Genomic DNA, 12,828 nt, shown 5'->3' on the forward strand with positions numbered 1-12,828 from the left:
CAAAGTGTTTTAAAACATAAAATTTATAATTGGATATTTTCCTACTTAGCTACAGAAAGTTATCATTCTCAAATTGGCAGCAAGAAAATCTTCAGACTGGAGGCTGAGGAGAGTGCTTAGCAGGCAAAATATTTGCCATATAAGCATGAGGCCTGAGGTTTGGAGCCTCACACGTATGTAAAGACTGAGTGGGTGGGATGGTCCATCTGTAATCCCAACCTACAGGAGGTGGACACTGAGCATCCCCAAAGAAAGGTGGCTAACTAGACTAGCCAAATTGGTAAGTTCTGCATTCAAGTGGGAGATTGCCTTAATAATCCAAAACAGTCAAGGAAGATACCTAAAATCATCCTCTCACCTCCACATTCTTACGTGTCCACACATATATGTACACACCCATGTGAACACGCATACACGTACAAATACACGCAAAAAAGAAAAAGCCACGTCATCATTAAACTTGTTGCTGATATTGAGCCTGTCATGGCACTGGGGGTACAGAAGGAAGCAAGCATCTTGACATGCACTCTGCAGAAAGGGGAAGGTGTCTGTAATGGCCTGCCTGAGGACGGAGGGCAGAAAGGCAGAGCTGCCCTACTGAGGTTCGCATTCTTGAAAGCCAAACGTAGGCTACCACCACAGCATTCAAGCCCTAGCAACTACAGGCACAAAGAGCAGCTGCAGACTCTCTTGGAAACTGCACTGCCCCCCCCCCCACACAAATCAGAGGCAGAGCTAGGGCCAACAGAAGTCACCCACAGTGTAAAATCAGACAGAACAGCAGCTGTCAAAAAGGATATGGGTGCATATGGATTCTAGAAATGCCATCTTTATAGCTTTCTGAACTCATCACAGATCCCTGACAAAATGGCCCAGGAAACTTTTGGATGGCTGCCTTAAGAAAAGAGAAGAAAACACCAGGCCCAGCAGTCTCAATTGAGCACATCTCTAAGTTAGGATGTTGAGTGGGCTTCTGGGAAAAGGAGTTACAAACAAATGATACAGGCCATGGGGTCCCGAACAGCACTCAGGCAAGAAGAACCCCAGAGGCCTAGCACGTGCTGGGAGATGCAGTCTATCCTGATTCCAAAAAGGCCTTGAGAAGCCATTGGGAACAATTGTCCTCTAGGCAGCTCCCCACTCACTTTACAGTGGTCCTAAAACACCCAGACTATCAGTGTCGTCATGCAGTCTGTGCTGGTTGGTCTGCTCTCTCTCTCTCTCTCTCTCTCTCTCTCTCTCTCTCTCTCTCTCTCCACCTCACCATTCTGGTGTATAATAAAGAGGCATAGCTTATTAAATTTACGTTATATAAAACTGGCACTAACAGTTAAGATGATAAATGACCAAGACAGAATTCACAATTATCTTGAGGCTGGAATTGTGGTCTGATCGACGAAGAAAATTGCAATGCCTAGCATTTAGATGCACAACCATCAGTCACGGACATGCAGGAAGAAGAACTGGCAGGCATGATGGATGAGAAAAAGCCAGGGAAGTTTAATGGACTGCCAGGCAAGTTTCAGCCAGCACCCGGGACTGCTGCTGAAAGGCCTACTAAAGCAGAGGTGAAAATTGTGGAATAAAAAAAAAATATCGTATATCAGGAAGCTGCTGTATACCTTCTACCAGTTGCAAAAAGAAGTCGGTGACTGGTAGAATGAGCAACTATTTATACCTGTGATGTCTAGAGCAAAGCATACACTGTAGCTTGGACAGACTTACAGGAGAGCCATCTTGACATTTTTGATTTTAAAAAGTGGATGTGTGTGCATATTCACGTGTATATGACTACATGAGGAGACAAGAGGACAGCCGCACTCAGGAGCTATGAACCTTTATTTTTGTTTTTTCATTTATTTTGAAATAGGGTCTCTTATTTGCTTAAAATTGGTCAAGTAGTCTCGGGTGGCTGCCCATTGAGTGTAAAGGATCTCTCTGTCTCGATCTCTCTGTCTCTGTCTCCCCAGTGCTGGAATTATAAGCATACTACCACACCCAACACATATTTTTTAAATGTGGGTCCTAGAAAGCAACTTCAGGACCTTGTGCTTACACATAAGCTCTTTAGTGACTACCTTACATGTATATGTGTATGTAAATATGTGTGTATATGTTTATGTGATGTGTATATAAAAATATATATGTGTACATATATGTATGTGTATATATTCTTAGTCCCTGGTGGCTACCTTTCAGTGCTCAGAGCACCTGTGTAGGGAATTCAGAGTGACTGACAAATAGGCCACCCAGTGTTTGGTAATGGTCTAGATGAAAATGCCCCTGGAAGAATGGCTTCCCTCCCACTCCCGTGTCCCATGAGGGTAGAGCCACATGGAAGGAACGGAGCTATCAGGAATGTGACTCATGATGTCAGGACCATCTTTACCACACGACTCAGCACTCGCCACAGCTAGGATTCTATGACTCTATGTGACTAAGAATATTCTTCATGTCTCAGCCTACCTATGGGTCTCTGGAGTGATCACGAGTCAGTGACACAATACTGTGACAACAGGACCAAAGTACTACTCATTCTCATCTCCTCGGCAACCTGCCATGTGTCCTGACACAGGGAGCACTGGGCACCTGGGCATCGCCTGCTCAGCTCTCCTTTCCAAACTTAGTACCAACTTCCATGTTCCTGCCAGAGGCGCTGTCACACTCCAAGCTGAGACTCACTTTTTATTCCTGCTTCAAGTTTCCTAACTCCAGAAATCTGGGCCTCGGAAGCTGCTCCTCAAGATGTTCCCACATTGCCCTCTTTCTCATTTTGGCTTCAACCCTTTCTCAGGTCCCATCACTTCACAGTAACTGTCCTCATCCCTGCCATCTTCCCCTTCTTCTCTCCCCATGTTCTACACACCATGTAACCTGACTTGTATTCACTCTAATGTTCTAGTGAGGTGCCATGGAAAGAACATGAATATGAATGTGTGTGAGAAAGGCTGCACAGCCAGGGCTCTTTTTACCCCTCCCTAAATTAGTAGGGGGACGTGTTATGTAAGAACAGGACAGCATGCCCATCTCCACACAGATTCAAAGAAAATCCTCTGCTGTCTGATCAGCAGCCTGGCGCACAGCTGGAAGGATGAGATTCAGTGGGGCTGGCAGAAACAGAGAGCAGATAGAGCAAAGGTAGACAGGAATACAGAAAGGTGGTTTCCATGGCAATATCAAGAGCATCCCTGATGAGGCGATGAGAGTCTCCCTCAGGGTGAGAATGGAAGACAGAGAAAATTTTCTATATGAGAATGATAGAAGGCCAAGCTGCAGAAGCAGAATAATCTTACCTCAATTAATTAAAATTCCAGGTGCATGAAGAGAAAAACTAAACACCCTTCATAAGTCCTTGTAGGGCACCAGTCTCTTACCTCTAACTGAGAAGTTTAGAGATGGGCTCATGTAAACAGAAATACTTTATTGAAAACATTTTGTGACTTCTCTTTTAAAAGTCATTATTTGGCTGCGAATGCATCATTTTCTTCTCTGGAGTTTCAAGTAACTACAAATGTGCATTGCATAATGAGCCCCTGGCAGGAGCAAAGTCACATCGTGTTGCCTTTCATGGGAGGAGAGTCAAGCAGTATGAAAACAGAACAACAGGATTTCTTTTTTTCTAACCAGCACTTCCTTTATCAACGTTGTGCCTGTATAAGGCAAAGCCAGAAGGCTGTCAAGGCAAACCTTTAAAAGCCATGAATCTGTCAACAGAAAAGGCTAGAACATAGCTTCCTTCTCCTTCACTGGGGCTGAGAAAACCTGAGGTGGCTGTATTGGTTAATCCGTGTGCAAAGGACAGAATGGAGGCTTCATTCTATAAGCCTAAAGTTCCTAGTTGAGGCACCTATTCTTCCTGCTCCTTCACTACACAGATGAAAGAGAGGGATGGGGTGTCAGTAGGTTTTGCAGAGAAAAGGTCATCTCTGGAGAACTATGTTGAAAAAGAAAAACAAACAAACAAACAAGCCACTTGCAGATGGCTGCTTTTTTTCTGCATTCAGCTACTGACCTGAAACTGAGCACACCCAGTAGGGTGATTCAAGATCTTGTCTGACATCCAAGTGAATGGGACACAAGCTTCAGGTGTCACCAGCATTCCCCTTTTTAGCAGGACCATGGGCACCAGGGTACAAGGTCACTAGACTCAGTTTGCCTAGCCTCACAATCCCTAGAAGTCATCAGCAGTGCAGATTAGCTCTTGGGAAAAATGAAAAATGGAGACAAAACCCACATACTTGAAGGTAGTCTAGTGCTAATGAAGCCAGGTGGGTGGTATAAGGGTGACAACTGGTCAACCCTACACAGAACCTGTGGAGAGACCACAGAGCAAGAAAGAGCTCTGAGTGGCAGCCAGGGAAAGCATGGCTCCTCTGCTGATTTCTTTCAAGCCTCTGCTTTTTATGATTCTTCGTGTTATTTTAAAATGCAGTGCAGATTTTCCTTTGTTCTCCTTTTCAGATCATTTATCCTGTAGAGTGATTCCAAAGAAAACGGCTGCGGTGACACTACAGGCCAATGCTGTGACATGAGTTTGCTACTTCCTGTTTGTCCCTTCGCTCCCTCTCTTTTTTTCATGTTTTTCTTTTCCTTTTGGGGTTTTGAGCCAGGATCTCAAGCTAGCCTAGGCTGGCCTGGAACCTACAGTAATCCTCTTTCTCACCCTCCCAGGCACTGGAATTTTAGATATGAACCACCTTGTCTTTTTATCCCTTCCCCCATAGTTTCTAGTTCTTTTCTAATCTTTCCTCTTCTCTAGGATTTTCCATTAGTGTTGCTATCCCAAAATACCTGAGACTATAGGTGGGTTTTTTTATTTTGTTGTTTCTTTTTTGTTTTGTTTTGTTTTGTTTTTAGAACAGAACTGTATTCTGCATAGGTTGACAGGCAGGGACACATGCAAGATCTTCATAGCACAAGCAAGAGAGGGTGAGACAACTGGTTTTTCTGCACCAGAAGGGACATATGTCATACCCTGACATAAGAAAAGAAGAGGGGACTAGCCTATTCTCTCAGGCCATTGCTGCAACAGCAACAGTTCACTAGCAAGAAAAGCCCTCAAGGCCCGAGCTCCTCCCAAAAGGCCACATCTTCTCCACAGGGCTCTGTGGGTTCCTAGCACAGGTGTTCAGGGGTACACACTCAGACCATGGCACACCCCCTCCCTCCCGCTTCCTCCTGTGCTAATCCAGGTTTTTCCCTGCCCCCGTGCCACCACATTATTTGTGTCAGGGCTGCAAAGATTTCTTAATCCAGTTGTAACATGTATTTAAAGTCCCTTTTTATTTCAAAAAGTCTCCCCCATATCTCTAGATTTTAAGATCATACACATTAGTCAGAGAGCTTTGGAGCGACCTGTTTCCAGATAGACATGCCTGCCAGGAAGGCCTCCAAGCAAATGCAAGGAAGACAGAAAACACTACCACAGGAGACCAGATATAAATCTCCCTCTAGCCTAGCTAAGTCAACCTCATAGACCCAGAATTCCACTCAACTTCCAAGGCCACTTACCCTAGCTTCAAAATAGAGTGACTTCCATTTTCCATAGAAAACAAAGCCAAAAAGATATGGGAAAAAAACATTTTCAGTTGTCCAAGGAAAAATAGTTTTTCTCCTATAAAATGGGGGAAGGTTTTCATCACAACACTGAGAAAGGAAATCCAAGGGCCAATAATGGCACTGGGCTCTCTTGTTTGAGATTTATGCCCTTACCTACTAGTGGCATATTTTGTGACCTACCACTTGAGGTCACAAAATAAAAGTGGTACATGGGTACTTTATCTGTGGCATAACATTCTAATTAAACATTAGAAACCCAAAGTGCCAAAGACATTTGATTACAGCTTAAGAAAAGAAAAGCTAGAAGTGTATTAAAATTTTATAAGCTATCAGTGATTAAAATGAGCTTGAAAATCTACAAAGGATTAGTCATCATTTACACCAAGACAGGACTTGAGCAAAGCTGAATAGGATTGCTCTTTGCAAAAAAACATTTCCAAGAGGATTTAAACAAAAAGGCAATGATTTGCAAACCAAACAAGATGTTCCAAAAAGAAAAGAAAAGAAAAAAAAAAAAAAAAACAGAAACAAAACAAAAAAACCCAGACAAGTCTGTCTTACCTTTGACCCAACAAGTGTGTAAAGCCACTGGATGGTCTCACTGTGGTTAATGACTCCATTCATCCCATCCACATACAACATAATCTGTCCCAAGGCTGCAGGCAGGGAAAAGAAACAAGGAGATGTTATGGGTTTATGTACAAGTGCAGTCTTCAATGATCAGGCAGTCAATTGAGATTTTCATCCCATTAAAAGCACAGTCCATTGGTAAGGGCACCAACTCTGAATAAGTGTGAAGCTCTGAAACTGGGTGAATCTTGTTTCAGAACTGAAAGCAGTGGGGGCTAGTCCTGGAATCTGGAGGATATAAACCGTAGAACTGAGATCAGTTATGGCTGGATTTGTGCATCTTGGTGTATAAATGAACGCTTCTCTATTCTGATGTGTATAGGACAGGACAAAGCTGCTCAGGAGGTAGCATCTAGAACCAAGAGGGCGCACAAACTTTCCAAAAACAACCAGTGCCCCCGGCTGCAGTCAGTAGGTCCCATGTCTTGTAGAACCACCCTGAGTGAATACAATTTCACTCCTTTGGAGAAACGACAACACTGCGTTTACATGTTGCTTCGAGTTAAATTTAAAATTCTTATGATGGGAAATATCAGACTTGAAAAAAAAACCATCTACTGTCTAAGCAGAGTGGCACAGACTTGTGATCCCAGCTACTCTGGAAGCTATGGTAGGAAGAGCACAAGTTCAAGACAGTGTGTCCAACTTAGTGAGACAGAGTGTCAAAATCTTTAAAATGCAGAGAGGGCAGAGAGCGCTCATTGATAGAATGCTTATCTAGTGTACACATACATGGTCTTGGGGAAGCCTCAGAATAACCTGTCACACTAACAATCAATCATTCTTCTTCTAGTACCATTCTCCAAGAAGAAAGTGCAATGTATTATTTTTAAGCAATTCCACTGACATCAAAATAATTTTGACTGCAGACACTGCATAAATAGGTGATGAATATCCAGATTAAGCAGGTTTCCTTAAGACTTATCGTCCTAACGACCTCCAACCCATAAGGAGTTGACATGGCATGGATAATTTTTAAGTAACTTAATTTTTACTGGTAGTAGTAGAATATCTTGTTTTGAAAGCTGGAAATTACAGAAAAATAAACAAGATGATCCCTAATCCCATAATTTACAGAAAATCATTTTAATGGACTGACAGGCTTTCTTTAAAACAAAGTTCGCATAGAGGTTTTAGGAAATGATCTACATGAAATGGCACAATACAAAACAGTTGAAAAAAAAGCACAATACAAAACAGTTCTGATCGGGGATCTAGGAAGACAAATGTATGTGTGCTATCGAAAAGCTCATCATTAGCCATCAAACAAGGAGCAAACAGTGAAACACAGACTTTCTAAGGATAGCTGCAGCTGAATACATAAAGCTAAAAGAAGGAGGAGGAATAGGAGAAGGAGGTATAAGAATAAGAAGAGGAATGAGGAGAAGGAGGAGGGGGAATAAGAGGAGGAGGAAGAGGAGAGAGAAGAGGAAAGTAGTAGCAGCAGCAGTAGTAGTATTCAAACACTGGAGATATTCTTATTAAGAGCAGGATTTAAAATGTTTTCATTTACTGGGGTGTGGGTGTGCAGGCATGTGGAACCCATGAGAAACATTTCAAGAATTGGTTCTCCTCTTCCACTGTGTGGGTTCTAGGGATTGAGCTCAGATCAATTGAGCAGCAGATGTTTTTACCTGCTGAGCTATTTCAGTTGCCCCAGGAATATTTTCAAAATGATACTAGCACAATCATTTTACATTCGCTATAGAATTTTAGGCAATCCTAATAAGACATGAAAACCAATAAGAGGTAGAATGGTTGTGGAACATTGTTACTCTATATAATGTATAATATTGTTACTTTGCCATACTATATTTCAAACTCATAACAGTTAGAACAAAGGATAAAATTATAACAACACAAAGATCATTCTCCCTGTAACAAAAATGCAAATTAAACCACTAGGGAAGTAGCATTATCCCTTCAATCAGCAAGGACATTTTTAAACAACACTCAGTATCAAATATTAAGTAGGTAAAAAAAGTGACTTCACAGTCACTGATGACAGAGTAGCTTGGAAGAAACCCTGTATCAAGGCTATTCTAAGTTGAAAATATTTAAAAAATCACTACCATTCATTTCAACCTTACTGCCTCCCTAAGTGCTGGGATCTCCGAGTTTGAGGCCAGCCTGGTCAAAAATTCGAGTCCAGGACAGCCAGGACTACACAGAGAAACCCTGTCTTGGGGGGTGGGAGGAAAGGCAGGCTCTTCAAGTCATGTCTAATAAAAGGCCTATACATTAACAATTAATAATAATAATAAAACATAGATAAGGAAGCAAATATGTTCCTCAAAGTGCCATTTCTATAACAAATAAAACCTAACACTCCCTATCAGTGGACTAGAGAAGGGGCATGGAAGGAGAAGAGGGAGGGAGGGGCCAAGAGAGGGGCTACAGTTGGGATACAAAGTGAATAAATTGTAATAAATAAATAAATGAAAAAATACTAATCAGAAAAATTCCTCATATGCCTTGTTTATACACCATAAGGTTATCCACGCTGCAGCAAAGTGCAGAATGCTGTCCATTTTTAAGGGACAAATAGCATTCTGTTGTTCAAGTAAATCACATTTGCTTTATCCCTTCAAAAACAAAACAAAACAAAACAAAAACAAAAACAAACCTAACACTTGATGTAACTCAGCACACACAGTAAGCCAAAGCTATGTCCTACTCTGTAAAAAAAAAAAAAAAAAAATGTTTCTGTGGTTTCTATGCAAAGAATTAAAAGGCAAGCATAAAAGTTTAAGGCTCACTTAGTTCAACAAAACAGTCCAATTTACATTTACATAAGATGAGTTTATTATGAGCAGGTGTGGCTCGGTGGGAGGAGCCTCGCTTAGGTCTGAGGTCAGTGGCCCAACAGAAGGGGAGGAAAGAAAGGGTTGACACGGGGAAAAAGCATTGGGACTGAGTGTGTGTTCTCTTCTCTTTCTACATTTCCCTACGGTACACACATCATGGTACGTCTGCAGTAGAAAAGCAGGCAACAAAGATCACCAGCAAGGCAAATGAAGAATGTGCTGGTTTTCGTGGCTTATGAACTTTTTACCAGTCTATCACTTCCCCCCTCAGAAAAGCCAGGGCACACTTCTGGAAAGCTCTGAGAATGAGAATTCAGCATAACCTCCCGTCTTTTCCCTTCTCCTTCTCTCAAGACAAACTGACCAGCTAGCTAGAGCTTGGGACTGGTGCCACAGCCCTTTGCCCGTCCTCAGTCCCTCTTAGCCTGTCTGCTAAGTCAGACCAAGGGCACAAGTGGCGCTAACTGGACATACGGCCTCCTGCACAGTCCTGGATGTGAGGCTCACCCTCCTCTCACAAGACCCAGAAGGCTAGCAGGATGGTTTCTACCCAAACTGCTCAGAGGCCTCTGTTAACCGGACAAACAGATGTGAGAAGCTGGGCCACTGCTACAAAGAGGGACAAGCGAACAACGAGTTAAAATCTGGTTGACCTTATCAGCTTCTCATATCGGAGGCTGACTTTACCGGAATATTTCTATTCTGATATTGGCCTAACGACTGGATGATCCAAAACCAGCCCTCTAAACAGACCTTTGCATCCTGGCGCCAATGCTGGAGCTTTCCTCCTGCAAAACCCACTCTAGACACAAGATGGCACTCAAGAGACTCGACTGAGCTGACGCTGCCAAAGACTCACCAAACAGGAGGTGGGCTTAAGAATAAAATCACACAAGAAAAAAAGTTCGTGTGGTGGAAACATACTTGTGCCTGGGTTACAGGAGCCATGAAATTCATTGATCTGTGTTTACAAATACACAACAGTTAGAAGAGTGTGCCCTAATTCCAAAAAGGTGCCTTGGGAACCCTTCCTTGCTTGGCCACAGATGAAACTTAGTAATTTTTCTGTGTTTCCGTATATCTAAAATGTGAAGCAGTAGCAATGAGACATCCATTTTGCAGGGGCTTTGGTAGAGGCAGAGTTAGAACGGTGCCTGGACGTCAGTGCTCCTCAGTGCGTTGCCATCAATCACACTCTGACTCAGAGTCCTGGGACATCAAGGCTGAGAGCCCTTAACTGCCCACCTCTCTCGGAGGCAGGACACAAGATTCCAGGGTGCAACTCCTGCCTGACACAGTCGCTATGTTTCACTTTTTACATTTAGCTATATGATCCATTTCGCTATAAATGTATGCAAAGTTTAAAGTTCTAGTTTGTCATTTAACTGTCCACTAGATTTAAGGCCATTTGATAAAAGAGACTTGTTTGTGGAGGTTGATTTCTGTCCATTGACCTATTTGCCAATATCACGTTATCTCAAGTATATCTTCCTGCTAAGTCTTTAAATTTGTGTACCCTGAGTCCTCCTATGCCACTCCCTCCCCCCTTGATATTATTTTGGCTTTTTATGTTCCTTTTCAAACAAAGTTTGTATAAAGTTTGGAAGCACACTGTCTATATCACTAAAGAATTCGTGCAACTATGCTGAGGAGACAGTTCAGTGGTTAAAATGCTGGTCACTCAAGCCTGAGGACTGAAGTTTAGAGCAGAGGTTCTCAACCTTCCTGAGGCTTTGAGCCTTCAATATGGTTCCTCATGTTTTGGTAACCTGCCACCTCCACACATAGCATAAAATTATTTGCTACTTCACAACTGTAATTTTGCTACTGCTATGAATTGTAATTAAATATCTGATATGGAGCTGGTCTTAGGTGATCTTTGTGAAAGAGTCATCTGACCCCTCCCCCCATGGGGTCATGACCCACAGGTTGAGAATTACTGGATTAGATCTCAGGCTCTCACAGAAGTGTCTGGAAGTCCGCCTGTAATTCCAGCCCAGGGAAGACCAACCTGGCTAACCAGACTAACCATACAGGTGAGCTCTGGGTGGGACTGAAGAACCCTGCCTGCCTGAACGAAAAGCGAGCTAGCATGATCCCTGACATCACTGTCCAGCCCCTGGCCCCCAACACATAGGCAAACATGCATATATACACAGAGAGATACAATGCACACACATGGAAAAGGAAAGGGGCAAAAAAATCTAGATTGTTACAATTTATGGATAATTTTTGAGAGAACACCTTTAGCATGTGAGAGCCCTAATTCATAAATCCACTATGTTAATTACTGTGGATTTCTCTGATTGCATTCATCTGTGCTTAGTTTTCAGCTATAGATCTGGCATATGTTTTACGGTTTTGTTCAAAATTTCTAAGTAGTTCCTGTCCTTTGGAGTTATTGTAGATAGGTTTTTTTTTTCTTTTTTAGTTTTTCCATTCCCCATTGTGATAGGTATAATGGCTTCCATGTGTTTGTCTTGATTCCTAGAGCTTTGTTAAATATATTAATTCTAGGAAGCTTTGGCTTTTGTTTTGTTTATGTAGATTTACTTGCATTCCTTGCACAGGCAATAATGTTATCTTTGAAAAAACCAAACCAAACCAAACCAAAATAGTTTTGTTTCCTCCTTACCAAACTGTACCTGGGCCTTCCTTCCCATGCTAGTTAAGATATTGCCTTACAAATGGATGGAACTAGAAAGGATCATCTTGAGTGAGGTAACCCAGACCCAGAAAGACACACATGGATATCACTTATAAGCAGATATTAGCCATATTTTACAGGGTAACTATACTACTAATTATGGACCCAAAGAAGCTAAGTAACAAAGATGGCCCAAGGGAGGCCCCTCCTTGAATCTCACTCAGACGTGGGGAGTGGCGAGATCAGATCTGGGGAAAGTAGGATGGGGGGAGGCTGAGGGCCTGGAGAGAAAAGAGAAACCCAAGGTGGGGGCATCACTGAGATGAGCTGGAGACCTGCGACAGGGGAGGCTGCAGGGAGGATGTGCGATGTCTACAAGATGTGCAGAGACAAAGACAGAGACTGAGAGAATGACCAACCGGTGCCTGCCCCAACCTGACACCCAGCCCGTGGGAGGGAGGCTACCCCCAACACCATTAACGATACTCTGCCATGTTTACAGACAGGAGCCCAAGTTAACCATTCTCTGAGGGCCCCCAGCAAGTGATAGGATCAGTGGCTGAGACTCCCGGCCAGGCATCAGGCGGAGCTAGGGGAGTCCTGTGGAAGAAGGTTAGAAGGAGTCCTGGGAGGGAAGGTTAGAAGGACCTGGAGGGAACAAAAACACTGCAAGAAGACCAACAGAGTCAACTAACCTAGACCCGTGGCAGCTTACAGAGACAGAAGAATTAACCCAAGAACATGCATGGACTTGACGTGGCCCCATATACATATGTAACCATGAGCGTTTTTGCCTTCATGTGGGTTCCCTAGTAAGTTCTGTCTACGACATGGACTCTGTTGTCTGCTTTTGATCACTTTGCCCTAACCAGGCTGCCTTTCCTGGCTTTAGTGGATGAGGATGAGCGCAGCCCTGATGCGGCCTGATATGCTGGGATAAGTTGGGGGGCTCCCCTTTTCAGAAGACAAGGAGAAGAGGGGATAGGGTGAAGAGGGTGGGAAGGAGGGACTGGGAGAAGAGGAGGGAGGGGACTATAATTGGGATGTAAAGTAAATATATAAATTAAAAATAAATTTTTAAAAAGGCTTTGCTTTAATAGTCAGCAGGAATGGAGAAAGTGGAACCTGTGCCCTGTTTCCAGATTAGGAGGATGTAGATTTTTAGATTCAGAGAAAGTGGATACA

At 43.0% G+C, this 12,828-nt stretch overlaps 1 protein-coding gene across 5 annotated transcripts in view; it reads right to left on the reverse strand.

Annotated features, from left to right (window-relative positions):
* Fhod3 (formin homology 2 domain containing 3) overlaps positions 1-12,828 on the reverse strand; it is a 410,013-nt gene that overhangs the window by 155,502 nt on the left and 241,683 nt on the right. For all 5 annotated transcript variants that reach the window (XM_055625623.1, XM_055625622.1, XM_055625621.1 and 2 more), the window contains exon 6: positions 6,121-6,215. In XM_055625623.1, the coding sequence (XP_055481598.1) occupies positions 6,121-6,215 (95 nt within the window). The remainder of the gene's footprint in view (positions 1-6,120; positions 6,216-12,828) is intronic.

This window comes from Psammomys obesus, unplaced genomic scaffold (genome assembly GCF_907164565.1).
Source record: "Psammomys obesus unplaced genomic scaffold, mPsaObe1.curated_primary_1811, whole genome shotgun sequence".
Classification (NCBI taxonomy): domain Eukaryota; kingdom Metazoa; phylum Chordata; class Mammalia; order Rodentia; family Muridae; genus Psammomys; species Psammomys obesus.